This window comes from Ahaetulla prasina, chromosome 2 (genome assembly GCF_028640845.1).
Source record: "Ahaetulla prasina isolate Xishuangbanna chromosome 2, ASM2864084v1, whole genome shotgun sequence".
NCBI lineage: Eukaryota > Metazoa > Chordata > Lepidosauria > Squamata > Colubridae > Ahaetulla > Ahaetulla prasina.
This window is the reverse complement of record NC_080540.1, coordinates 182,435,798-182,462,724: the sequence shown is the minus strand read 5'-3', so window position 1 is coordinate 182,462,724 and position 26,927 is coordinate 182,435,798. Positions and strand designations below refer to the sequence as shown.

Below are 26,927 nucleotides of genomic sequence, written 5' to 3'. Positions count from 1 at the left end.
CAGAGTTCCAGAAGGACAACCATCACTGCAGCCCTCCACCGATCTGAGAGACTAGACAGAAGCCTCTCCTCAGTGCAAAACACATAAAAGCCTGCTTGAAGTTTGCAAAAAAAGCACCTCAAGAACTCTCAGACTGTAAGAAACAAGATTCTTTGGTCTGATGAAACCAAGATTGAACTGTTTGGCCTCAATTCCAAACATTATGTCTGAAGGAAACCAGGCACCGCTCATCACCTGCCCAATATCATCCCAATAGTGAAGCATGGTAGTGTCAGCACCATGTTGTGGGAGTGTTTTTCAGCAGCATGGGGCTGGCAAACTGGTCATGGTTGTGGGAAAGCTGAATGGAGCAAAGTACAGGGATATCCTCAATAAAAACTTGTTCCACAGCACTCAGGACCTCAGACTGGCCGAAGGTTCACTTTCCAACATGACAACAATCCTAAGCACACAGCCACGACAACAGAGGAGTGGCTTAGAGAGTGTCCTAGAGTGGCCCAGCCAGAGACCTGACTTGAACCCTATTGAACATCTCTGGAGGGACCAGAAAATAGCTGTCCACCAATGGTCGCCATCCAACCTGACTAAGCTTGAGAGGATTTGCAAGGTAGAATGGCAGAAAATCCCTCAATCCAGGTGTGCAAAGCTTGTTGTGTCATACCCAAAAAGACTTGAGGCTGTAATTGCTGCCAAAGTACTGAGTGATGGGTCTGAATACTTATGCCAATGTGATATTTCACTTTTTCTTTTTAATAAATTTACAGACATTTCTAAAATTGTTTTCATTTTGTTGTTATGAGGTATTGAGTATAGATTAATGAGAAAAAAATGAATTTCAACCACTGTAGAATCAGGCTGCAGCATAACAAAATTAAAAAAAGTGAAGGGGGTCTAAATACTTCCTGAATGCACCGTATACAAGATTCAGACTCAAGCCATAGTCTATCCTCCTATATGAATGGATATATTCATTCTAGTCATAAAAATGTTTACTAGGATTCATGTATTAGGGGAAAAAAGTAATTGAGTGAAATGTTCTGAGCAGAATGTATACTCATTCCATACATAGTATTATGGTAAAAGTAAAATGATCAAATAAATGTCCATATTAAAGGAATTATAACAGTAAAATTACACTACATATATTGCACCAAAACGTTTTTAAGACGACGGCACTATTTCTCAGTGAGTCATGCAGGTTTGCTTCTCTGAATTATACTTTATTACATAACACAGTTCTCAAAATCCCATGCCCAGTGCCACAGAAGAGCCCTGTGTACTACTTTTTCTGAAACACAGGCAACACACTGCCATTCTAACTGGAGACATGTTATTGAGAAAAAGGTTGACTTCATGATTATTGTTCCAACAGATAAATATATAATGCTTGTATCCTGGGACCAAGGTAGGGCTATTTTTTCTTACATTCCATATATTCTTGCTGACTATACTTCGCAATTTAACATGGAATACAATTCCAAGAATCATCACACAATGGAAGAGAAGCTTGTGTGGAAGCCCTTCTCTATAAGCCCAAAATAAATTAACAAAAATGGAACAGTAGCATCTGATGCACTGAACCTCATATTTCAATCTTGAGAGAAAAAATTCCCAAGCATCAACCTGAATAAAAGCTGATCTTTCCCACACTTGCTGGTCTTTTTTGGTAGTCATTAGTCTTTATACTCCACAATATTCATATAAAAAGATAGGTTACTGAATAGAAAAAAAGAGCACAAACCACCATTTCATAGTCACTCCAGCTGTATCTCCAATGCATTGTGAAACAAATACCCCCACCCTTGAATAAAGAAACATTAACTTCCAACAAGTTCCTTTTAAGTTGTTATTGATTGGCTGCCTCACAAGCATCTATCCAATCACTGTAAACGTCCACTGGTTCCGAAAGATCTTTAAGGTCAAAAGTCAAGGATAATAATATATTAACGTGTCTTCTAACTAGAAAAAATATCTGAATTCAAAATAAATATGCAAAGCCAATATTTCTATTATGATTGTACAGATACCATGGAGCAAAGGAAAGTATACAATTGTGCTTAATAGGATCTTGATCAGGGTTCATTTACAGTTTCTTAATATTGGGTAGACAGACCGTGCAAATTTCAAGAATCAGTTCAAGCACTTATCCTAAAATAAAAACTGGAACCACAAAATCAAGTTCAAATTTACACAGCAAAACAAAAGTAGATGTTACCAAATACAATAACTCAGTTTAATATGCCTCAATGTATTTAGATATTCCAGAGAATTTGTTGGTCATCCATTCCATCATCACTTAATGAATTAATATCCATTAATTTGAAGCTGTAATGGCTCAAACAAGAGTTTATTGTAAATTCCTACCTACCCACCTGCCTACCTAGGTAGGAAAGAAGGGAGGGAGAAGAAAGGATAGGAGGAGAAGAAGAAGGAGAAGATAGAGGGTTAGAAAGGATGGTAGTGAGAAGTGGGAAAGAGGTGGGGAAGTAGGAAAGCGAGGAGAAGGATGGTGGGGAAAGTTGAAGAAGGATGAGAAGGGAAGAAAGGATTAAGGGAGGGAATGGCGGTCGAGCAGCCCTGATTGAGTATAATTTGAGTATAGGATTGATTGTTGGATAAGTGATTGTATTGTACACTGGTCAAATTGTGGGAATTATTATGGAAAATAAAAATTTTGATTTAAAAAAAAAAAGAGTTTATTGTAAATTTTACCATTTATGCCAATTATATGTCTTGATGCAAGTGGATTTAATTTGTATTTAATATACAATCCTCATCTTGAATGTTTGATTAAATTGAAGCTTTACTATAGGTAAAATCCTAGCATATTTGTCTTAACTGTAAAAAACATCTAGGACAGAGCAGAGCAATTATTTGATACTTGAAATAAATAAATGAGCAAAGGATACAAGTGATAGGGGTCTGAAATTCTTCCAGACATACAGTACAGGATATCACTCCAGTATTCCGAGCTCTTTCCCTGGAACACAGAATCATAACTGCAATTAAATAGTAATTAGCCTAAATCAGTCCACTAGAATTCTGATTGCAGAATACAATGCAAATAGGTCTTAGATGTTAGAGATAACAGGATACCAAATAAAAATACTATATATTAATGCTAACTAGATTACTATTAACACTCCAAATTTTCTCAATTTCACAACTGCCCTATCTAGAAAAATGTTTTTGTTTCAAAAATCTTTTCTTCTGGATATCTACAGCCCCAACAGCTGTATCATATCCAATTCTGTTTGCCATCAAACAGGAAAGCTGTGTTCTCCCATCATTTATATAAACAGCTTACATTTTAACATCACAGGATTTCTCATGATTACAAAAAGGACATGTGAATTGGGTCTCAAGTGTTCCTGTCATCTTCTTCTTGGGTGGAGGCTTCCGCTTTGACTTCCTACGACCCATCTTTGCCTGCAGCAAAAAAACCCAAAAGATTAAGGATTTGGGGGAAGAGGTTGGGGAAATTCATATATATATATAATCCCAATGTTTGTAAAGATTCAAGATGTAAATCTTAGCAAAAAGTTTGGCACAGTTTGCTACTAGATAATTGTTAAGATTCATCATCTGCAACAGGTGGAACTTAGAGCGAAGAAAAGATACATCACCAAATATGGAACCTGCTGGGCCCTAGTAGAATTCCCTGCGATCGTTATAAACTCTGAAGCAGGTGATCTAAAATAGACCTAAAATTGAGGTTATATGTGGCTGCTATTAACAATGTTGATATTGTTGATCAATGATCTTGTGATATTGTGATCAACAATGTTTTGAAATTGATCTAAAATTGATCAAAATGATCTAAACAGCTTACTAAAGCAGTATACAATAAACTATGTAGCATATCTCATTGCTAACATGCAGCATCACTATAATATCACAGTCATCAACATTGTTGATCACAATGATTGTGATCAACAATGTTGATGACTGTGATATTATAGTGATGCTGCATGTTAGCAATGAGATATGCTACATAGTTTATTGTATACTGCTTTAGTAAGCTGTTTAGATCATTTAAAAAAACAACTTCAGTGACAAAAGCAAACCTAAGGCTCTACCCAGTTTATAGTCCTAAACAATACAAAATAGAATTGCATCTTAGGTACCAATCCCTGTGATTTTCTGGAGAACTATTTTCAGTTTGAGTCCCTTGGGAGATAGGGCGGTATATAAATATGATTAAATAAATAAATAATAAATAGATTATTTGGTTGGTCCTAAAAATAACAATTTCTCGGTGAATTGTATAAAGGCTTCTCCAACCCAAAAAATCTGAAAACAGCTGGGCCTCCGTAACCGAGAGTGGCCGCGAAAACACCACCCGGATACGGAGATATACGGCGATTCTTGCAGCACCCCTGCAGCCATACACATCTGGCACACGGTGCGATAATATCCTAATGCGAGGAAGAGCAAAGCCGAGCGGACGGGAGCCCACATGAACAGCTCTTCATAACAGTTTACGTTATAGAAAGCGTATATGTAGCTGGGAAGTCCAGGAGGGGGCGGGGGCATCAGCAGCAGAGGCCTAGCGAACCGGAACCGAAGGGTTAACCACGCCGCGGCCCCCACGTCCTTTCGCAGGAGCAACGGTGAAGCTCCGGACGGAGAAGGAGCAGTGCTACCTTTGTTTCCTCCCTCGCGACCCTTTCCTTCTTCCAGCACCAATCCCGGCTGTCACCTCCGACCTGGTCGGATAGCTCCCCCAGGCCGCGTTTCCAACGGAGACCAGCGCTTCCGGCGTTGAGGCCGGAAACGGATATTATCGTCGGCCGTTCTCGCCGCAGTAGAGAGAACAGAAAATGTAGAAGCTGATAGTACAAACTTCCGGGTTCCCCTGGCGTTGAAAAAGTGTTTGGTGCTGTTCTGAAGCGCTTCAGCGACAAACAGCGGTGATAAAGAGCGTATTTTTGCTAATGCCAGCAGTACAGATTTGGCGTTGCAGCAACCAATGCAAATCAAGTGTTACACGGGTATACCAAGGCATGTCCATTACTGCTTGTCCTACCATACTTTCCTTATGGTCTTTAAGAGCAGTCCCATGTAAAGCACACTGCAGCCCTCAAGTTGTAAGGTGACTAGTGATTCTGTGAAGGGGCCTCCAGTCTAGGAAAGGGTGCAACTGGGGTTGTGCAAAGGCTTTCCTGACCACAACTATTATTTCATATGGCATAACATAATACAGCATTAATGCATAAAAACTCATAAAAATAGCATATAAAATGTGTATCAAAATATAAAACATCAGAGCATTGAACTGTCTTAAAAATACAGCACAGGTGATAAATATGATGAATAAAATTAAATTATATATGAACAGTTACTGGAGTTACTGACCACAGCTGACACCTGAATAGGAGCTGTGAGGTCAGGAAGATGCTGAACTGATAAAGGAATGTGCTTATGAATGAATATGAATGAATATTTTAATTTGTATACCGCCTTTCTCCCGAAGGACTCAGGGCGGTGAACAGGCAGATAAAATACAGATATACACAATAATTAAAACAACCCTTAAAAAACTGATTTAAATTAGCCCAAATATTAAAATAACTTACACCCCCATAAAATTACAAAAATTTAAAAACCCATCAAATTCAATTAAAATTTAAAGATAAAAATCAAGCTAGTCCAGCCATACGAAATAAATAGGTTTTAAGTTCGCGGCGAAAGGTCCTAAGGTCAGGTAGTAATCGGAGTCCGAGGGGAAGTTCGTTCCACAGGGTCGGAGCCCCCACAGAGAAGGCCCTCCCCCTGGGGGCCGCCAGTCGACACTGTTTGGCTGACGGCACCCTGAGGAGTCCCTCTCTGTGGGAACACACCGGACGATGGGAGATAGAAGCCGGCAGTAGACGGTCCCGTAGATAGCCCGGTCCTAAGCCATGGAGCGCTTTAAAGGTGGTAACCAATACCTTGAAGCGCACCCGGAAAACAACAGGTAGCCAGTGCAGTCTGCGCAGGATAGGTGTTACGTGGGAGCTCCGAACCGCTCCCTCAATAACCCGCACAGCCGCATTCTGAACTAGCTGAAGTCTTCAGGTGCTCTTCAAGGGGAGCCCCATGTAGAGAGCATTGCAGTAGTCCAGGCGAGAGGTCACGAGAGCGTGAGTGACCGTGCATAAGGCATCCCGGTCCAGGAAGGGGCGCAACTGGCGGATCAGGCGAACCTGATAAAAAGCTCTCCTGGAGACGGTCGCCAAATGATCTTCAAAGGACAACCGATCATCCAGGAGCACGCCCAAGTTGCGTACCTTCTCCATCGGGGCCAATGACTCACCCCCGACAGACAGCCGCATCTGCAGCTGACTGTACCGAGGTGCCAGCATCCACAGCCACTCCGTCTTGGAGGGATTAAGTTTGAGCCTGTTCCTCCCCATCCAGACCCGTACGGCTTCCAAACACCAGGACAGCACTTCGACAGCTTCACTGGGGTGGCCTGGGGTGGAAAAGTACAGCTGAGTGTCATCAGCGTACAGTTGGTATCTCACCCCAAAGCCACTGATGATCTCACCCAGCGGCTTCATATAGATGTTGAACAGGAGGGGTGAGAGAATCGACCCCTGCAGCACCCCACACATGAGGCACCTTGGAGTCGATCTCTGCCCCCCTGTCAACACCGTCTGCGTCCGGTCAGAGAGGTAGGAGGAGAACCACCGATAAACAGTGCCTCCCACCCCCAGCCCCTCCAACCGGCGCAGCAGGATACCATGGTCGATGGTATCAAAAGCCGCTGAGAGGTCTAATAGGACCAGGGCAGAGGAATAACCCTTATCCCTGGCCCTCCAGAGATCATCCACCAGTGTGACCAAAGCTGTCTCCGTACTGTATCCGGGCCGGAAGCCGGACTGGAACGGGTCTAGATAGACAGCTTCATCCAGGTACTGGGGTAGCTGACATGCCACCACACTCTCTACAACCTTCGCCGTGAAGCGAAGATTGGAGACTGGCCGATAATTCCCTAAAACAGCTGGGTCCAGGGAAGGCTTCTTGAGGAGGGGTCTCACCACCGCCTCTTTCAAGGTGGCGGGAAAGACCCCCTCCCACAAAGAAGCATTTGTAATCCCCTGGAGCCAGCCTTGTGTCACCTCCTGAGTAGCCAGTACTAACCAGGAGGGGCACGGATCCAGTAAACATGTGGTGGCATTCAGCCTACCCAGCAACCTGTCCATGTCCTCGGGAGTCACAGGATCAAAATCATCCCAAACCACCTCAACAAGACGGGTCTCGGAACCCTCGCCTGGATCTACCCAATTTTGATCCAATCCGTCCCGAAGCTGAACGATTTTATCGTATAGATAACCGTTAAACTCCTCGGCACGCCCTTGTAGGGGGTCCTCCCGCCCCTCCTGTTGGAGGAGAGAGCGGGTCACCCGAAACAGGGCGGCCGGGCGGTTATCTGCCGACGCAATGAGGGAGGAAACGTAGGAACGTTTCGCATCCCTCAGTGCCACTAGGTAGGTCCTGCTATAGGACCTAACTAGTGTCCGGTCAGCCTCAGAACGGCTGGATCTCCAGACACTCTCTAGGCGTCTTCTCCGGCGTTTCATCTCCCTCAGCTCCTCGGAGAACCAAGGAGCTGGTTGAGACTGACGCCGGGTCAGAGGCCACAAAGGCACGACACGGTCCAAAGCTCCAGCCGCGGCCTGTTCCCAGGCCGCAACTAGTTCTTCAGTCGTGTCGTGGGCCAGGTGCTCGGGAAACGGCCCAAGCTCCATCAGGAACCTCTCCGGGTCCATCGGGCGCCTGGGACGGAACCAACGCTTTGGTTCCGTCTCCCTGCGGTGGTGGGTAGCGGTCAGAAAGTCTAGACGAAGGAGAAAATGATCTGACCATGACAAAGGTTCAACAACTAAATCATTTAAAACCAGATCATTCAACCACTGGCCAGAGATGAAAATCAAGTCTAGGGTGCCTCCCCCGACGTGGGCAGGGCCGTCAATTAATTGAATCAGGTCCATGGCCGTCATGGAAGCCATGAACTCCTGAGCTGCCGAGGATGCTACGCCGGCTGATGGCAAATTGAAATCCCCCATGACTAACAGTTATGAATGTAACAATTGTTATGAATGTAACAATTGTTCGGTTAATGCTGTTCAGTGTTTTTAAATTATATGGATGGAGTAATTGAGGGGATGCACACCAAATTTGCAGATGTTACAATACAAAAAGGGTGGCTAGAACTTTGGAGAAGAGGTGACAAAATTTTAAAAAAACCTTATTGTTTTTAGGTAGCTAGGTAAAACTGGACAAAAACAAATAAAATAAGGCAATTCTAGTTGCAGTCCTTGTTCTGAATCAAGAGGATCAACTGATCTCTTACAGTACACCCTTGTAGCTACAGGCTGAAGGCAACAGCAGGAAAGCAATAGCAATAGTACTTAGACTTATATACCATTTCACAGTGCTTTTACAGCCCTCTCTAAGTGATTTACAGAGTCAGCCTATTGCCCCCAACAATCTGGGTCCTCATTTTACCAACCTCGGAAGAATGGAAGGCTGGATCAACCTTGGACTGGTCAAGATTGAACTCCTGGCAGTGGAATGCAGAGTTAGCCTGCAATATTGCATTCTAACCACTGTGCCACCATGGCTCTTAAAAAGCATGTTGAACATGCAATATTCTAAGTATGGTTTGTTGAACAATAGTTTGCAGAATATGACATAAGGTAGAGTAAAATCATATATCAAAATCAAAATTTCTGCTTCATGGCTCATGGAATAAAGAATGGTGGATGCTACTTGTGTTAGTTTCAACTTCATGGCAAATTGGGATTCTTTGGGGGAAAATTGAGGGATACCAATATTGGCTGCATCTGTAATATATTTACATGCTTGTAATGTAGTTGGTAAAGAGAGCCAATTTGGCTAGTTGTAGTACGATGGTGTCAAACCAGGGGTGAAATGCTCCCAGTTCGGACCGGATCGCCCAATCCGGTAGCGATGGCGGCAGGTGATTCGGAGAACCGGTAGCAAAAATTCCTCCCCCCCCCGCATGCCCAGCTGAGCCGCGTGACCATCAGATGATTGCGCAGCTCAGCTGGGATCATCAGAACCCTTTCAAAGCATTTTTTCTACAAGCTCTTCGGCCGAAGAGGCTGTATAAAAAATGCTTTTAAAAGTAAAAAAAAAAAAAGGTCGGCCATGCCCACCCAGTCACATTAACCCCCCACCAAGCCACGCCCACAGAACCGGTAGTAACAAATTTTACATTTCACCCCTGTGTCAAACTCGTGTCATTATGGTGGCATCACATGACGCATAGCAACTTTTTCCCCCTTTGCTAAACCAGGCATGGGTGGGGCCAGTGCATGTTGCATCTGGCCCACGGGCCAGGAGTTCGACAGGCCTGTTGTAGTAGCATCAGGCTAGAAACAGAAAAATATGAGTCCTAATCCTGACTTGGGCACAAAACTAAATGAATGACTTTGGGCCAGTCACTTTGTCTCAGCTCTAGAAAGGAAACGAGCAAACCACTTCTGAAAAACCTTGCCAAGAAAACTGCAGGGACTTGTCCCGGCAGTCTATGAGAATTGAGTAAGATTGAACAGAAGAAAAAAATGTAGTTGGTATACCTTCAGTAAATTATACCCTCATCCAATCTATTTTTTGGTAAGGTAGAAAAATGTGGAATAGACTCATCCAACTGTCAGGCCTAGAAGCCATATTACCTTGGTGCCTTCAGGATCCAGGCCTGCCACAATCCTACCATGGGAAGTTGGGAGGGGGGATTACATGAGTGAAGTAGAATTAGCCATAACAAAACTTTGCAGAGACGTTCAATGCCATGGTGTCTGACAGCTATGCAGAGAAGAACACGGAGACCCAATTCACATGTCCTCCACAATGAAGGGGCACCAGAGCTAGATGATGTGGACAAGTTCGTCCAGCTGATGAGAGTGAGGTTCAGCAACGCCACACAGCAAGAGGAAGTGGAGTCCCAAATCACCACGCTAAAGCAGGCTGAAAGGCCTGCCAAGGAGCTAGTGTGGGAATTTCAGAGACTCACTGGGAAGCTAAGAGACTGGCCAGAGAGACTGGTGGTCCACACTTTCAAAAATGCATTGGATCTGGACCTGTGGCAGGCCTGCAGCATAAGAGGGACTCCGAACTGACTACAGGCATGGTACGAGAATGCAGTAGCACTGGATTTGGACCTCCACCCCCCCAAAAAAGCCAATTGCAGAGAGACCGGCCAAACGGCCCCTCAGCTGCTGCACACCGCCAAAGAAGCCTGAGGAGCCGCCAGCCATGAAACCCAGGACCATCAAGTGCTATTGGTGCAGTCAACAAGGTCATTGGGCATCTGAATGCTTGGCGCCAGTGCTAGTGCCCAAGCGAAGTCCCCTGCATGGACTGGGCCAAGGAGAACCCCGCAGAAGCTGCCAGACCGGACGGAGTGCTAAGCCAACGACGGACAGCCCCATCCAGCCTGCGGAATTGGAAATGAGCCCAGCCAAAGAAACTTCTCCCCCCTCTCTGGAGGAAAGCAGCAGCGAAGAAGACCCAATGGTGAGTGGAGCCATCTGTTCCTTTGCCCTTAAGATCACCCCAACGGCCCCTGAGACAGGGACCCATGGGGAAGTGGAGGCAGTCATAGACACAGGCTGCATGCGATGCCTAATCAGCCCCCACATAGTCAAGCAACTAGGCATACACACGCATCCCCTACACCAGCCATCAGCTTCAAACAAGTGGATGGTTCACTAATTGGTTGGAGCCCCGGCCACCTGACTCACAGAGCTCATCAGATTAGAACTGGGGCACCACAAAGAGCTCCTCCGGTTCATAGTCATCCCAAAAATGACGGACCCTGTAATCCTGGGCCTCTCCTGGCTTGACAAATGGGGACCCACGATTTCCTGGCATGCATATATATATGACAAGAAAATTGATAAGACATTTAAGAATAATATGGTCAGAAGTGCTTTGTTGAGGGTTTGGAAAAAATATCAATATAAGTTAGATGGAAAGATACCAATATGGACTATCCCCAGACATATGATAGAGAATATAAATATATTACAAAAAATGGAGGTTATTACTTACAAAGAGCTTTTGACTATGGAAAAAGGGGAATTACAGTTAAAATCTAGGGAGAAATTGAGGGATAAAAGGAGAAATTATACATGGTTCCAGTATGGACAATTGCAATCTAGATGGAAAATAGATCAGAAAATTGGTATAAGGCAAAGTGATGATAATTTGGTAAAACAAATAAAAGATCAAGGTCAACAGCATATAAAGAGATTATATAATGTATTGGTTGAAATTGATTCAGAAATGGAGTTGGTTAAAGATTGTATGGTAAAATGGGCACAAAATTTTCAACAACCTATAATGTTAGAAACATGGGGAAAAAATTAGGTGAGGAATGTTAAATTCACGCAAGCACAAAATTTAAGAGAAAATTTTTATAAAATGTTTTATAGATGGCATTTAGATCCGAAAAAACTGTCGTGTATGTATCCAAATGTGAAAGCAAAATGTTGGAGATGTGATTGTGAGGATGCTACTTATTATCATATATGGTGGACTTGCAAAAAAGTTAAAGCTTTTTGGATTAAAATATGGTGGATTATACAGAACATTTTGAAAAAGAAGATCAAGTTTGTTCCACAGTTCTTTTTATTAGGAATAATTCCAGATTGTACTGTTATAGAGACAAAATTGATTTTGAACTTAATAACTGCTGCGAGATTATTGATTGCACAATATTGGAAGAAAGAAGACTTACCTACAATTGGAGAATGGATTAGTAAAGTATCAAATTTAGCAGAAACGTCAAAAATTTCTGTCTACTTGAAAGACTATACACAAGAAAAATATATTTTGGAATGGAAAAAGTGGATCGATTATATTCAAAATAAGTATCAGATTAAAAAATACCAATTAGTTTTTGAATGAAGTTAGGATTTGCTATGTATTAGAGCTTAAGAAAGAAGGGAATTGATAGTGTGATGGTGTGAAATGGATTATGTTTTATGTTATATTTTAGATTATGTTTGTTAGTTACTATACCCTGTATTCTGTTCTGGGAAGTCTCTGGGGTGGGGGGAGGACGGAAGGGAAATGGGGTGGGGGGCGAGGGGGAAGACTATAAATTGATTGATTGCCATTGTACAGGTAGAATTAAATAAGTTGGAATGGTGTAAAGTCGGGGCTGCTCAGTAGCCACTCCAGAAGGGAAAGGGTAAGGAGAGAGGAGTAAAGAAGAAAGAAAGTAGGTAGGCAGGTAGGTAGGAAAGAAGGGAGGGGGAAGAAAGGATAGGAGGAGGAGAAGGAGGGGAAGATAGAGGGTTAGAAAGGATGGAAGTGAGAAGTGGGAAGAAGGAGGGGAAGTAGGAAAGTGAGGAGGAGGATGGTGGGGAAAGTAGAAGAAGATGAGAAGGGTAGAAAGGATTAAGGAAGGGAGTGGCGACCGAGCAGGCCCGATTGAGCATAATTTGAGTATAGGATCGATAGTTGGATAAGTGACTGTACTGTACACTTATCAAATTGTTGGACTTATTATGGAAAATAAAAAACTTTTTTTTAAAAAAAAGGGGCAGGAAAATACGAAAAAAGCCCTCTCCAAAGCAGTGGCGGAATATAAGAAACAGGCTGACAAACACTGCTTGCTGCAACCCCCCTTCCGAGTGGGGGATAAAGTTTTCCTTTCCACCAAATACATAAAATTGAGGCTGCCGAGCAGAAAGTTAGGACTGAAGTTCCTAGGTCCTTTCCCTATCGTAAAGATAATTTACCCTGTGATGGTGCAGCTAAGCTCCCCCGCATACTGGGGAAAATGCACTCCGTAATTCATTGCAGTTTGCTCGAATGGGCAGTTGGATCAAACTTAAGACTTCAGACCCAATCACCTCCACCTCCCATTGTAGTACAAGGGGAAACTCATTATGAAGTAAAAAAAATATTGGGTTCCAGATTACATAGAGGTCAATTGCAATATCTTATACCCTGGAAAGGGTACCCTTTGTCTGAAGCCACCTGGGTCAAGAGTTGGAACGTCAAGGCAAATAGGCTGATTAAGCAGTTCCATGATAAGTACCTGGACAAGCCAAAGGGTCTCCCTGAGGGGCGAGGGGTGGTTAATCATGGATTAACTCCTCTTACTCTTACTCTCTTTGCAGGACATGCTTCTTGTTTGAGGGGGGGGCACCTGTCAGGCCTGGGAAGCCATATTACCTTGGTGCCTTCAGGATCCAGGCCTGCCACAATCCTACCGTGGGAAGTTGGGAGGGGGGATTGCATGAGTGAAGTAGAATTAGCCATAACAAAACTTTGCAGAGAAGTTCAATGCCATGGTGTCCGACACCTGTGCAGAGAAGAAAGTGGAGGTTGTCTTCTGTACATGAAGGATTGGAGCAGTGGTGGATATGTGGGAAAAGTGGGCAAGGTCTTGAACTTTCTTTTGGGTGAGGAAAGCTTGAAAGCTCTCAGATTCAGGTTTTCCCAGATGTGCCAATATGACATCTCTAATAAAAGTTAGCTTTGAGAAATTGGAAGCCTCGGAGTTTGATTTTGTTGGGGGATGTTACTTGGAACCCTGACACCAACATGGATGGATTTGTGACAGATAGATTTGTAGCTGCCTGATAAACCGTACTCAACAAGTAGTCCTTAATGGTACTACATCCACATGGAGAGAAGTAAGCAGTGGAATGCCAAAAGGTCTTAGGCCCAGTACCCTTCAATATCTTCATAGATGAGGGAATAAGAAGTGGAACTCATCAAATTTGCATATGATACTGAAGTGGCAGGAAGAGTCAACACCCCAGAAGATAAGCTCTGGATCCAAAAAGATCTTGACAAACTTGAACAATGGACACTATCCAACAAAATGAATTTTAATGTGGAATAAAGCAAAGTTTTACATTTAGGCAGGAAAAATCAAAGGTATAAGTAGAGATTAGGCAACACCTGGCTCAAAAACAGTAACTGTGAGAGGGACCTTGGAGTCTTAGCGGATGATCACTTGAATATGAGCCAGCAGTGTGCAGCCGCTGCCAAAAATGCTAATACAATCCAGGGTTATATAAACAGAGGCATAGAATCAAGATCACGTGAAGTATTAGTACCGCTTTATGAAACCCTAGTAAGACCACACCTGGAATACTGCAACCAATTTTGCTCAGCATACTACAAAAAAGATGTTGAGACTTTGGAAAAAGTTCAGAGAAGAGCAACTAAGATGATCAAAGACCTGGAGACTAAAACATATGAAGAATGGCTACAGGATCTGGGTTTGGCTATTCTAAAGAAAAATTAGGGGTGACATGATAGCAGTATTCCAGTATTCGAGGAGCTGCCACAAAGAAGAGGGGGTGAAATTATTCTCCAAACTGGATAAGAAACAATGATTGAAAATTAATCAAAGAAAGAAGCAACCTGGAATTGAGGAGAAACTTCCTAACAGTGAGGACAATTAACCAGTGGAACAACTTGCCTTCAGAAGTTGTGGGTGCTTCATTACTGGAAGTTTTTAAGAAGAGACTAGACACAGTCACTTATCTGAAATGGTACAGGGTCTCCTGCTTTAGCAGGGGGCTGGACAAGAAGATCTTCAAGGTCCCTTCCAGCTCTATTCTAATCTATATAGACTTCTAAAATGAATACATATTATATACCCACATTTAAAAGGATATCTTAACATTAAAAATGAGACACTGATAGAGGAAAATAAGGGAAGAAAACAGTTAAATCTTTTTTCCTCTGATTCCTATTTTGAGGAACTACTGTCTGTAAACACGGAGAAGCAAGTTATGAAGGTCCCATGATATTTTGTACATCTGTTCTTACTTTGCATAGGACACTCATTCTTGTCAATATGTGCTGATGTCAGGAGGTGTTGTTCAGAGAGGCTGAGAGGTTAATCCTTCACTTGTTTGCCATTGTGAGTCACATGAATTCAGGACCTAAGAACTGCTGACCAAAGAGCTCTTCCAGATGTTGGATTATAAATCAGCTGAAACATCACATCTGATGTTGGACAATGTTTTAGGTGATTCATTTCTGCTGTATAAATAATTCTAAATTGTATATTATAGGAGATGGGAGGAGGAGGAGAAGGAGGGGAAGAAAGGATAGGAGGAGGAGAGAGAGAGAGAGAGAGAGACTATAGTTTTCTTGGCAAGATTTTGGAAGTGAACTATAGGTTGATGCAAATATAAAATAACCTTGAACACATACTGCCAGTGGTTACTATATTCTATCTACATTTCTAGAAGTCTAATTTTTAAAAAGGATAAATAGTAGTACAATAGCATCAGAGTTGATCCTTATAATAAAAATTTTGTTCTGTGCTTTTATGCCAAGTTATGTGTCAAACAGATGCAGAATATACATTTTCTTATGCAAGGAGGGTCAATAGAAAAATGCTGAAGGAATTTCACTTAAAGTTAGCACTGTGATAACACTGTGATAGGGGCCTCTGGTGGCTCAATGGACTAAGTCTGTCTGTTATTAACACAGCTGCTTGCAATTACTGCAAGTTCAAGTCCCACCAGGCCCAAGGTTGACTCAGCCTTCCATCCTTTATAAGGTAGGTAAAATGAGAACCCAGATTGTTGGGGGCAATAAAGTTGACTTTGTATATAATATACAAATGGATGAAGACTATTGCTTAACACATTGTAATCCGCCCTGAGTCTTCGGAGAAGGGCGGGATATAAATTCAAATTAAACAACAACAACAACCAGTGCTAACTTTAAGTGAAATTCCTTCATGAATTTCACTTAGTTAGTCATGAATTAGTTTTCTCAGCAAGATACTTAACATGCACTTTATCTTTATCTTGAGAAAAAAACATTTCTGTTGTATCCAGTGTTATTTCAAATTAATACATCAAGCATGTGAGTTATGGTGGAAAAATAAGTCAGTACATATTTTGATAATTGAAAATCTTTTTCTGTGGCAACAAATAATGGAATGTAAGATCTCCAGAACTAATACAGTTGCTAAGGAAAAGAATCTGCTGGATCCTGACCACCCCTGAAAAGAGATTCTAGACTGCTTGAGTCCATCAGAAATTGTTCCAGCCCCAATAGCTCCAGAAGAAATAGCTCCAAGCCCATCAGAAAGAGTGGAGTGACAACTGTAGTATGGCCACAGGAGGCAAGCAAGCCATCTGTGGTGGCTGCTGCCACCAGGGACATAAATTGATGTAATATATAAATTGGTTAAATAAATAAACAAGATACAGAGCCCCTATGGGAGCCACAGTAGAAATAGCCAAAGAAGCATAGAGCCATGTGGCTGAATGGGGGGGGGATGGGGGCTGGGGGGTGTTATGGTCCTACAGTAAGCCAAGAGGACACCTGCATTGCTCAGCAGCACATTGGCATCAGAATAGAGCTGACAAGGGTATGCCCTCCACAAACACTTAGCAACCCAACTCAGAACTGGAATAGGAACAGATAATAGATGAGTCCAAATAGAGGAATATTAAAAATTTTTAGAGAAGCAGTGGTATATTTTGACATTTAAACTATATTGAGAATTGTATGCAGCAAAACAAAGTTAACAAATCAACTAGAAGGGAGCTATGGGATTGGTTTGTCCTGCGGAGCAGCTATTTGAATTTGGTGGCTTCTTAGGGAGACTTGCATGCTTATATACTATAACCACTTTGGAAAGCACTTCATTGTACCGTCTGGGTTTTCAGAGGGAAAGTTTCTCAGACGATTTGCAAACTTCCACATGCGTTCAGCTCCCATCTGCAGTATTTTGCTGGGAATATTAAGTAAAGCATCCTCTTGGCACCAAATATCTGCACGCATAATGTAACTGAAATTGGATTTTATTTATTTATTTATTTGCTGAGTACGTATTAGATAATATATATATATAAATATAAGCATGAATTGAATACATAAAATGAATACAATTAAAGGAAATGTTAGCACAGGGATGGTAGGCACGCTGGTGCTCTTATGCAGACCTCCTTACAGACCTCTTAGGAATGGGGTGAGGTCAACAGTAGCCAGTCTAAGGTTAAAATTTTGGGGATTTTGGGATGAAACCAGTCAGGTAGTGCATTCCAGGCATTGACCACTCTGTTGCTGAAGTCATATTTTCTGCAATCGAGTTTGGTGTGGTTTACCTTGAGTTTGTATCTATTGTGTGCTCGTGTATTGTTGTGGTTGAAGCTGAAGTAGTCATTGACAGGTAGGACATTATAACAGATGATTTTATGAGCTATGTTTAGGTCACACCGAAGGCGGCATAGTTCTAAATTTTCTAAGCCCAAAATTTCAAGTCTGGTGGCATAAGGTATTTTGTTGCGAGCGAAGGAGTGGAGGACTCTTCTTGTGAAATATTTCTGGACACATTCAATTGTATTAATGTCCGATATGCAGTGCAGGTTCCAGACAGACGAGCTGTATTCGAGAATTGGTCTAGCAAATGTTTTGTATGCTCTGCTTAGTAGTGTAATATTACCAGAGAAGAAGCTACGCAAGATTAGGTTTACAAACCTTAATGCCTTTTTGGCGATGATGCTACAGTGGGCTTTGGCACTTAGATCATTTGATATGAGTACTCCAAGGTCCTTGACAGAGTGAGGATCATCTACAAGGCCATGTCCACTCAGTTTGTATTTTGTGTTCTGATTCCTTTTGCCAATATGTAAGACAGAGCATTTGTTGGCTGAGATTTGGAGTTGCCAATTTTTTGACCATTCCAACACAAAGTCAAGGTCTTTTTGAAGGGTAGCAGCATTGTTGGTGGTGTTAAATAGTTTTACATCATTGGCAAAGAGAACGCAGTTACTTATAATATGATCCCAAAGGTCATTTATGTATAGTATGAAGAGTGTTGGTCCTAGAACGCTGCCTTGGGGGACACTGCTGTTAACAGGTGCATGATTTGATAGGGCGCTCCCTAACTTGTTGCCTGTTTGACAGGAACGCAGTTATCCAATTATGCAGGGGTTTGGAGATGCCATAGGATTTTAGTTTTAGAATATTTATATTCTCATCCTTTACCTTTGCTGGATTTGCTTCTTTCATGTTCCTTTTTATGCTTTTTACCAGTTACAAAAATGGTCTCCCATCATCCCAATGTGCAAGTTGCCATTTTATTTCCTTTAAAATGGTCTACCATTACTTCCAATTAGTTTCTGGGAAGAATTCAGAAGTGCTGTTTTTGAACTTTAAAGCTGGGCGTCCTGGGGAGGTGCCTGTGGACAGCTCCCTTGGTGTTCCCCAGTCTCACTGCACTGCCTGACATCTCCCCTCCCAACCTGCGCTATTTTTTAAAGGCCTCTTCTAATTAGATGAAAAATGATAGGCTGCAAACAGTCGTCCAGTATTATTTTTATCTCCCAGTAGGCCTGTGGGCACCCATAAACATTTTCAGAAAAAGAAGGGGAAGTGCAATCCAATTCTTTATTTTTTCTACCCAGAAAAAGAAGTTTGCCAAAGGAGTAGAAAAGTTATATCCCAGCAGTTTTGCCTTCTGATAAAGGTCTGCTTTTTGACCTGCTGTGCCTACCCTGGCAGTCACTTTGTGACTGTTTGCAATAAAGTATTCTACAATGTTTGGATGACTTTGAGTCAGGGAAACTAGTAACCTAGAACAATAAGGTTGTTACAAGATTAAATGGAGAAAGAGAAGGAAAAATGCCATTCCTTTTAAGTTGAACCTGAATTTCTTAATGGGAAATAACAGAATAACAGAATTGGAAGGGACCTTGGAGGTCTTCCAGTCCAACCCCCTGCTCAAGCAGGAGTCCCTATACCACTCCAGACAAAAGGCTACCCAATCTTTTCTTAAAAACCTCCAGTGATGGAGCACCTACCACTTCTGAAGGCAAGTTGTCCCACTGATTAATTGTTCTGACTGTCAGAAAATCTCTCCTTAGTTCTTGGTTAGATCTCTCCTTGATTAGTTTTCATCTGTTACTTCTTGTCCTGCCTTCAGGTCCTTTGAAGAACAGGTTGACACTCGCCCCCCTCTTCTTTGTAGCCCCTTAGATATCAGAAGACTGCTATCATGTCATCCCAGTCCTTCTGTTTGTTAGATTAGACATACCCAGTTCCTGGAACTATTCATTGTATGTTTTAGCCTCCAGCCTCCTAATCATCTCTGTACGTGCTCTTTCTAGAGTTTCAATATCTTTTTTTTTTTTCGTATCATGGTGACCAAAACTGGATGCAGTATTTCAATGTACTAGATACCTTCATTCTATACCTGTACATTTGGTTTTTCTTGCCTAAGTGTAAAATCTCACAATTGAATTGCCTTTTGTTGGATAGGACCCAGTATCTGTCATGATCCTTCTGGATCTTGAACCTATCTTCTAAAGTGTTGGCTATTCCTCCCAGCTTGGTGTCATCTGCAAAATTGATGAGTTCCCCTTCTATCCCCTCATGTTAACCATTTATGAAGATGTTGAAGAGTACTCGGCCTAAGACATAATTGCTTTTAAGGAAACAATTGCTCTTTAGCAGACAAGCAATTGCTTGTAGAATATTGGTGTGAATAGGAAGCTTCTGCAGCAAAGATACACTATGTGTGGATGCTTGATGAATATTTGAGATATTCAGTTTTATGATATGATTTTTAATTTTTATTGTAACTTTGTGGAATTCCTTGCAAATTCCAAAAGAGCCAATTTTAGCTGGATTCACACACTCTCACTTTAAAGACTACTTTCCTAAAGTAAGGAAATCCATCTATACATTCTCACAGTCCTTTTTGGTATAAACGTTATTAAAAGTTTTGAAAAGAAGATAACAATGAACAAAAATGAATATAAACTAAAGAAAGAAAAGGAAAAAAGAAGAAGGGAAAAGACAAAAGCGCAAAAAGAAAAGATAAAAAAATAGAAAGAAAAAATTTCTAATATCCTTTGTAGCAAATACAAGAATGATTACAAAATTATCTCTTGCTCTATGGTTAAGGCACTCACACTGTCCAGGATTCTCATAATTTATTAGGCTCAGTTGTCACAGAGTCTTGCAATATCACATTTCCCTGTGCCAGCAAATTTGCGATGGATATATTATGGTTTTCTAGTTGTATGTAATGGTTGTAATTTAGTTGAGCTTTTTTTTATTTTTGTACGTTTTGTACATTGTTGACAAATGCTCAGAGTTGTATTATATAAAATAGGCAGCCATATATGTATTTTAAATAAATAAATACACAAGTACATTTCTTTGAAAAAAAGTTGAACAATAATCTGCCTTTCAAATGGGTGCCTACAAACTCCTAGTAAAGCCAGCCAATGAACAAGGCTGCAGGGTTTTAAGGAAACCACAAATTTTCTTGTGGTTTCAAGTATGCTGCAGCCTTGCCAGAAATATATCAGTTTGGCTCTTACACGCTGCTGACATCATGGCAGGTGGTCTAGAGCTGGTTTCAAACTGATGCCCACTTTTTGGGTAAACACTTAGAATTTATTTTCCACTAAAGCAACTCACGTGACTCCTACTGTGTTGGAATTATTATATATTTTAATTTATGAACAAAATCATGTTCCTAAGACAACTAATTTTAATTGTAAAAGACTTATTAAAAATAATAAATAATGCCCTCCAAGACATGGGGAGGATCGGCTGCAGACAGGCAATGGTGCTGAGAGGCAGCAGATCCCCTCTGATGAGAAACAGCTGCCTCCCTCACTTGACCCAAGGGCATAGAGAGTAGAACGGAGGTAAGCTTAAAGGAGCTCTGCCAGGTTGCTCAGGAGAAGGTCACGCCACCCCTCCTCACAAGGAACACCTGGCATGAGATAACCTAAGCAGAAACTGGGGTGGGGGATGAGGAGGAGATTGTCTTTGTCAGGAATAATTATTTGCTTTGGGATATATGCCCCTGGCTTTGGGAAAAAACTAAGCCTTGACTCATGTTTCTGTTGTGTTGTGCCTTGTCTTTGCCTTACAGACTGCCTTTTGCCTTGTGGACATGCCTTTGGCCTCATGGACTTGCCTTAACTTGTGGACTGGCCTTGCCCTTTGGACTTTGCCGTGTGAGCTTGCACCTTATTTTTGAACTTTCTCTCTGCCTTTGCAAATTAGTTTTGGTGCTTACCGGCTTTTGTTTGGGAGACTGAGGGTGGCTGTCTTGAGGGATGTGTAGGGTGGAGTTTTGCCAGCCATTGTAGGGCTGTTTGTTGTGGATTTTGTTTAGTTAGTCGAGTAAGGAGTTCGAGACTGGATTCGTGACAACAGCTCTTTTTATTAAGAGTGAGACTTCAGCAAAAAATGCAGGCAGGATGCTCTCCTTATATACACACCTGGATCAGTTGGTCACCAATAGAATTCAAATGTTTTCCCGCTGGAATTTCCCGCTGGAATTTCCCACCAATGGGATCATGCACAACAGATTTTAAGAGAGCAATAAAGGACTCTATCAAAGCCTGTCTCTGCCTAGGCGACCTGGGTCATAACAATGCCACTCTATACTCTATACCACACTTGGAATACTGCATCCAGTTCTAGTCACCATGATACAAAACAATTCTGATGCCCTGGAAAGCGTGCAGAGAGGAACTACAATATGATGAATAGCTAAGGGCATTAGGTATGTTTAGCCTAATGAAGAGGACTCAGGGTGACATGATCGCAATCTTTCAATAGTTGCCATCCAGTTGCCTTTTGGAAAAGCATCTTTGGGACAATCATGACCTGGATGATTGGGAATCTCCATAGACAGTCTTCCAATATTTGAGGGGCTGTCACAGGGAAGAAAGATCAATTTATTTTCCAAAGCACGTGAGGACAGGAAGCAATGGTTGGACGCTCATCAGAAGAAGATCCAACCTGGAACTAAGGAGGAATTTCCTGACAGTGAGAATAATCAAACAATGGAAGAGCTTGCCATCTGGAATTGTGGGTGCTCCATTGCCAGAGATTTGACAACCATTTGTTTGGAATGGTATAAGGACTCCTGCCTTGGGTAGGGAATTGTACTAGACGACCTCTAAGGTTCCTTCCAGCCCAATGATTCTATGAAATATTTATCTGCGTTGTTTGAAGACTTAATATATCACACCCCACCCCTACTGCCCAAATATCATGGATAGTGACCTGGCACATTCCTAATTCAACTAAAATAGCTTCTGTAGGTTTTTCTAACAATTCTCTTGATAACTGATTAGTACACATTATTTGGTAAAAACAGAGCTGAAGATATAGGCAAAGACCCAATATAAAGTTATAAAAAAAGCATTATCCTGCTGTCTGGCATTTTCCTATCTACTAAAATAGGGTAGGTAGAATTTTATCAAACTGGACTTGTGTTGTGTGGTTTATTTATTTTCTAATTATTGTATCAGATTATTATGCCATTTCACTTGCAACTGATTGCATTTAAGCTTTTATCCTGGTCTCAACCAAGTGAGAAATCGAATAGGTTCCTGACCAACCTAGCTGACAACTTTGTTGTCCAAAAGGTAGAGGAGGGAACTAGAAGGACAGCCATATTTGACTTAATTCTTACAGAGAAGAAGTGATAGAGGGAATTGAAACTGCAGGATCTTGGGTGAGAGTGACCATGTTATACCAGAATTTAACATAATGCAAACACAAGCAATAGAACATAATACCACAGTCCTAGATTTTAAAAGGGCTGATTTTAACAAACTCAGAGAAAACTTGGGAAAGATTCCTTGGATGAAAATCCAAAAGGGGAAAACAACTCAAGAAGCTTCGGAAACTCTAAAAATATGATCCTAAAAGCCCAGTCCAGCACAATACCACTGAAAAAGAAAAACAAGAAATCCAAGAAAAAATCAACATGGCTGCATAAAGATCTCTCTGACAAATTGAAAGACAAAAAGAACAAGTACAAAAAATGGAAAGGATACATAACTAAGGCAGAATATCAACAGATAGCCAGAATCTGCAAAGAAGCCAGGAAAACAAAGGCTCAGAATGAACGAAGACTTGCAACAAAAGTCAAAGATAATAAAAATAAGTTTCTTCCAACATATAAATAACAAGAAAAAAAATCAAGGAAACAGTCGATCCACTAAAGACAGAAGATGGCAAGGAAGTAAAGCAGAGCTTTAAAGATAGGCTTAAGATACAGAAGGATCTTGACAGACTTGAACATTGGGCACTATCTAAGAAAATGAAATTCAATGGTGAAAAAAGGTTCTACATTTAGGCAAGAAAAACAAAATGCACAGGTACAGTATATGTGGTACCTTGCTCAATACTAGTAACTGTGAGAGGGATCTTGGAGTCCTAGTGGACAACCATTTAAATATGAGCCAGCAGTGTGCAGCAGCTGCCAAAAAAGCCAACACAGTTCTAAGCTGCATAAACAAGGATAGAATCAATATCACATGAAATGTTAATACCACTTTATAATCCCTTGGTAAGGCCACACTTGGAATACTGCATCCAGTTTTGGTCATCACGATGTAACAAAGATGTTGAGACTCTAGAAAGAGTGCAGAGAAGAGCAACAAAGATGATTAGGGGACTGGAGGCTAAAACATATAAAGAACGGTTGCAGGAACTGGGTATGTCTAGTTTAATGAAAAGAAGGACTAGGGGAGACATGATAGCAGTGTTCCATTATCTCTGGGGCTGCCACAAAGAATAGGGAGTCAAGCTATTCTCCAAAGCACCTGAGGGTAGGACCAGAAGCAATGGGTGGAAATTAATCAAGGAGAGAAGCAACTTAGAACTAAGGAGAAATTTTCTGTTAGAACAATTAATTAGTGGAACAACTTGCCTGCAGAAGTTGTGAATGCTCCAACACTGAAAGTTTTAAAGAAGATATTGGATAACCATGTCTGAAGTGGTGTAGAATTTCCTGCCTAAGCAGGGGGTTGGACTAGAAGACCTCCAAGGTCCCTTCCAACTCTGTTATTCTTGTTATGTATCTTTAAATGTTTTGGCGGGAAACAAGCACGTTGCTGATTGGTTGAAGCCGCTGGTTAAACAGTATATAAGGAGAGGTTTTTCCACAGCCAGGTTGCTGGGTTCACCCTATATTAAAGAGCTGTTGTCACTACCCTGGTCTCCAGCCTCGTTACTTCCCGAACTTAACACTGGCGGCGGTGGGATCTCGAGGCTAAGGAGCACCAGAACCGAGCTGAAGCACGGAAGAACCGAACCCAGCAAACCCAGGGCAGAAAGCGGAGATGGCCAGTTACACTCCGCCCGCCGTTTGACCCAGCCAGAGAGAAATGGGAGCGTACATGACCCGTTTGAAAGCTTCTAGAAGCAAACGAACTGCAAGGAGTTCAGACAACCGCAAAGGGCATATTTCTTGAGCCACTGCGGTCCGAGGTCATCGACATCGCGGAAGCCCTGGCAGAGCCAACGCCGTACAATCGGTATCGTGGCAAACTCTGCAAACCCTGCTAAAAACCATTTCGCCAACGCCGTCCAAATACGTCGGCGTTTTGAATTTGGAGAGCGCCGACAGCTAGAGGGAATCCATCAGCGACTACATGGCCGCCCTGCGGAAAGCCTCCAAAGACTGTGGGTACCGAGACCTGGACGAGGCGCTGCTGGAGCAACTCATCCGTGGGGTCAGAGACATGCGTTTGCGGGCGGCTGCTATCAAAAAGCAATCTAACGCTGGCAAGCGCTCTGGGCGAAGCCAGGCGCATGAAATGTCCACCCAAGCGGCGGAGACCCTGCAAAGCCACTCACACCAAGGCGAGCACAAAATCAACCCGGTGCACCAAGAAGAGATCCAGACCGAATCAGGCGGCGAGGATGAGGAAGGGTTTGTCGAACCGAGAAGCGTGGCAAAGAAGACCGGGACGAATGCGGAAGTTGCGGAGGACAACACCAGCGTCAACAATGCAAGTTCAAGGGCGCTACATGTCGGTGCGAGAAGAAGGGCACCTGGCTCAAGTCTGTCGAGCACCCCAACCTTCCCGCCGAAAATTCAAACCGACCAATCAGAGCGCGGATCGGCAAGGCGACCCGATTGGCTCAAACAAAAAGCGCGAATTCAAATCGAACGACCGTGATCATGGGCGCGCCTCAACCAAGGTGGAGAAGAAAATCTTCACCAAACCCAAAATAGAAGGAGTGCCGTGCCGACTAGAAGTGGACACGGGTCAGCGATCACAATCATGTCCTGGGACACTTTTGCGAAGCTTTGCCAGTCAAACGCCACCTGCAAACACAACGGCTACGAGTCCACGACTACCAAGGGAATCGCATCCCTGTTCGAGGACCACCTCTGTCCGAGTCGAGTACGGACCACACAAGAAGACCCTGCCCATCACGATCGTCGAAGGGACCCTGCCAAGTTTGTTGGGACTAGACTGGTTCCGTGCATTGGGCATGGGAGTGACTGGCATCTACAGAAGTGACTTTAACCTAAAGACACACTCATGAGCGAGTTCGAAGATGTCTTCAAGGACTGCCTGGGCAAGTACAAGGGGACCCCTATTTCCTTTAATCTAGACCCCAGGTAGCCCCTATCCGGATAAAAGCAAGGAGGTCCCTTTTGCCCTTAAACCAAGATTGACAAGGAGATAGACAAGTTAATAAGGCAGGGATACTGGTGCCAGTCGATCATGCCAAATGGGAGACGCCAATCGTCACCCAGTGAAACCAGATGGGTCAGTTAGAATCTGCGCTGACTACAAGGCGGCGTTAAACAAAGCCTTGCAAAAGCGCTTACCCGGTTCCGTGGTGCAACACTTGCTGCACTCTGGGGCAAGGGCAAGTTTTGCAAATTAGATTTGGCTCAAGCCTATCAACAACTGCCCGTAGACGCCAACACAGCGAAGCCCAAACGATTGTGACTCACAGAGGTGCTTTCAAGTGTACCCGGTTACAGTTTGGGGTGAGTGTGGCACCAGGGCTTTCAAAATTTAATGGGCGACTTCTGCAAGGGCTCCCGGTAGTTCCCTATTTTGATGATGTATTGGTATCAGCAGAAAATTTAGAGGAATTGGGGAGCGTTTGAGAAAAGTTCTGGGCATTTTCGGTCAGCGGACTAAAGGTTAAAGTGAACAAATGCCAAATAGGGGTAGAATCAGTAGATTCTTGGGCTACAGAATAGACAAGAGAATTCACCCACTGAGAGCAAGGTCAAGGCAATAAGAAAGGCTCCAGCGCCCAAAAACAAAACAGAGCTACAGGCATTCCTGGGGCTAGTGAACTTTTACGTGGTCTTTTTAAAAAACAAGGCAACCGTTGCGAGCCGCTACATAAGTTCTGGGAAAGAATACTGTTTGGTCTTGGGGAAGCCTGAAGCTAGGGCTTTCGAGCAGTAAAAACCTACTCTCGGCGATAGCTTACTAATTCAGTATCACAGCAATGCCATTGGTTCTGGTTTGTGATGCCTCCCCTTACGGGGTGGGGCTGTGCTCAGCCACAGACTTCAAATGGCACAGAAGCCCCAATAGCCTTCTACTCCAGAACGATGTCCTCAACAGAGAGGAACTATAGCCAGTTGGATAAGGAAGCTAGCTATAGTGTCAGGGGTAAAGAAGTTTCACGAATACGTGTTTGGCAGAGACTTTGAAATTGTCACAGACCATAGACCATTGTTAGGGTTATTGGCTGGCGACCGCCCAACGCCGGTGGCACTTTCACCCCGTTTGACCAGATGGGCTATCTTTCTGGCTGCTTACTCCTACAAGCTGCAGCATCGACCAGGAAAGAAGTGGGGCATGCGGACGCGTTAAGCAGATGCCCACTACCAGGGCAATCGAGGACCCCACTCGGGAGCCCATGCTATTATTGACTCTCTGGACTCTGGCCCAGTCACATCTAAGGAGGTGGCTCGGGCATCATACGGGACATTATTGAGAACTGTACTTGGTTGGGTACAAGAGGGTGGCCGCTGCGCCAGGCGGCGTTTTAAGGAATTTGTAAAAGCGTGGGGAACTATCGGCTCAAGGGGTGCCTGCTATGGGGGATCGAGTGGTGATCCCGGAGAAATTGAGGAAAGGTATTGGACCTCCTCCACGAGG

General features: G+C 42.8%; 1 protein-coding gene across 1 annotated transcript; it reads right to left on the bottom strand.

Moving 5' to 3' along the window:
* Positions 1–1,199: 1,199 nt before the first annotated feature.
* Positions 1,200–4,775, bottom strand: ELOF1 (elongation factor 1). Its single transcript, XM_058166272.1, has 4 exons — positions 4,647–4,775; positions 3,308–3,429; positions 2,910–2,980; positions 1,200–1,911 (listed from the first exon to the last, which is right to left on the bottom strand). The coding sequence occupies exons 2-4, from the start codon at positions 3,421–3,423 to the stop codon at positions 1,847–1,849; spliced, it is 252 nt and encodes an 83-aa protein (XP_058022255.1). The 5' UTR covers positions 3,424–3,429; positions 4,647–4,775; the 3' UTR covers positions 1,200–1,846.
* Between the last annotated feature and the right edge of the window lie 22,152 nt (positions 4,776–26,927).

Excerpts from the sequence above, each read along its gene's own strand:
- ELOF1 (XM_058166272.1), bottom strand. The coding sequence starts at position 3,423 with ATGGGTCGTAGGAAGTCAAAGCGGAAGCCTCCACCCAAGAAGAAGATG. Across the intron at positions 2,981-3,307 it reads AAATCCTGTGATGTTAAAAT|GGAAAGAGCTCGGAATACTG; the intron begins GTAAGCTGTTTA and ends TCTGTGTTCCAG. Across the intron at positions 1,912-2,909 it reads ATTTCAGACCCCTATCACTT|ATCTTTCGGAACCAGTGGAC; the intron begins GTATCCTTTGCT and ends TTGACCTTAAAG.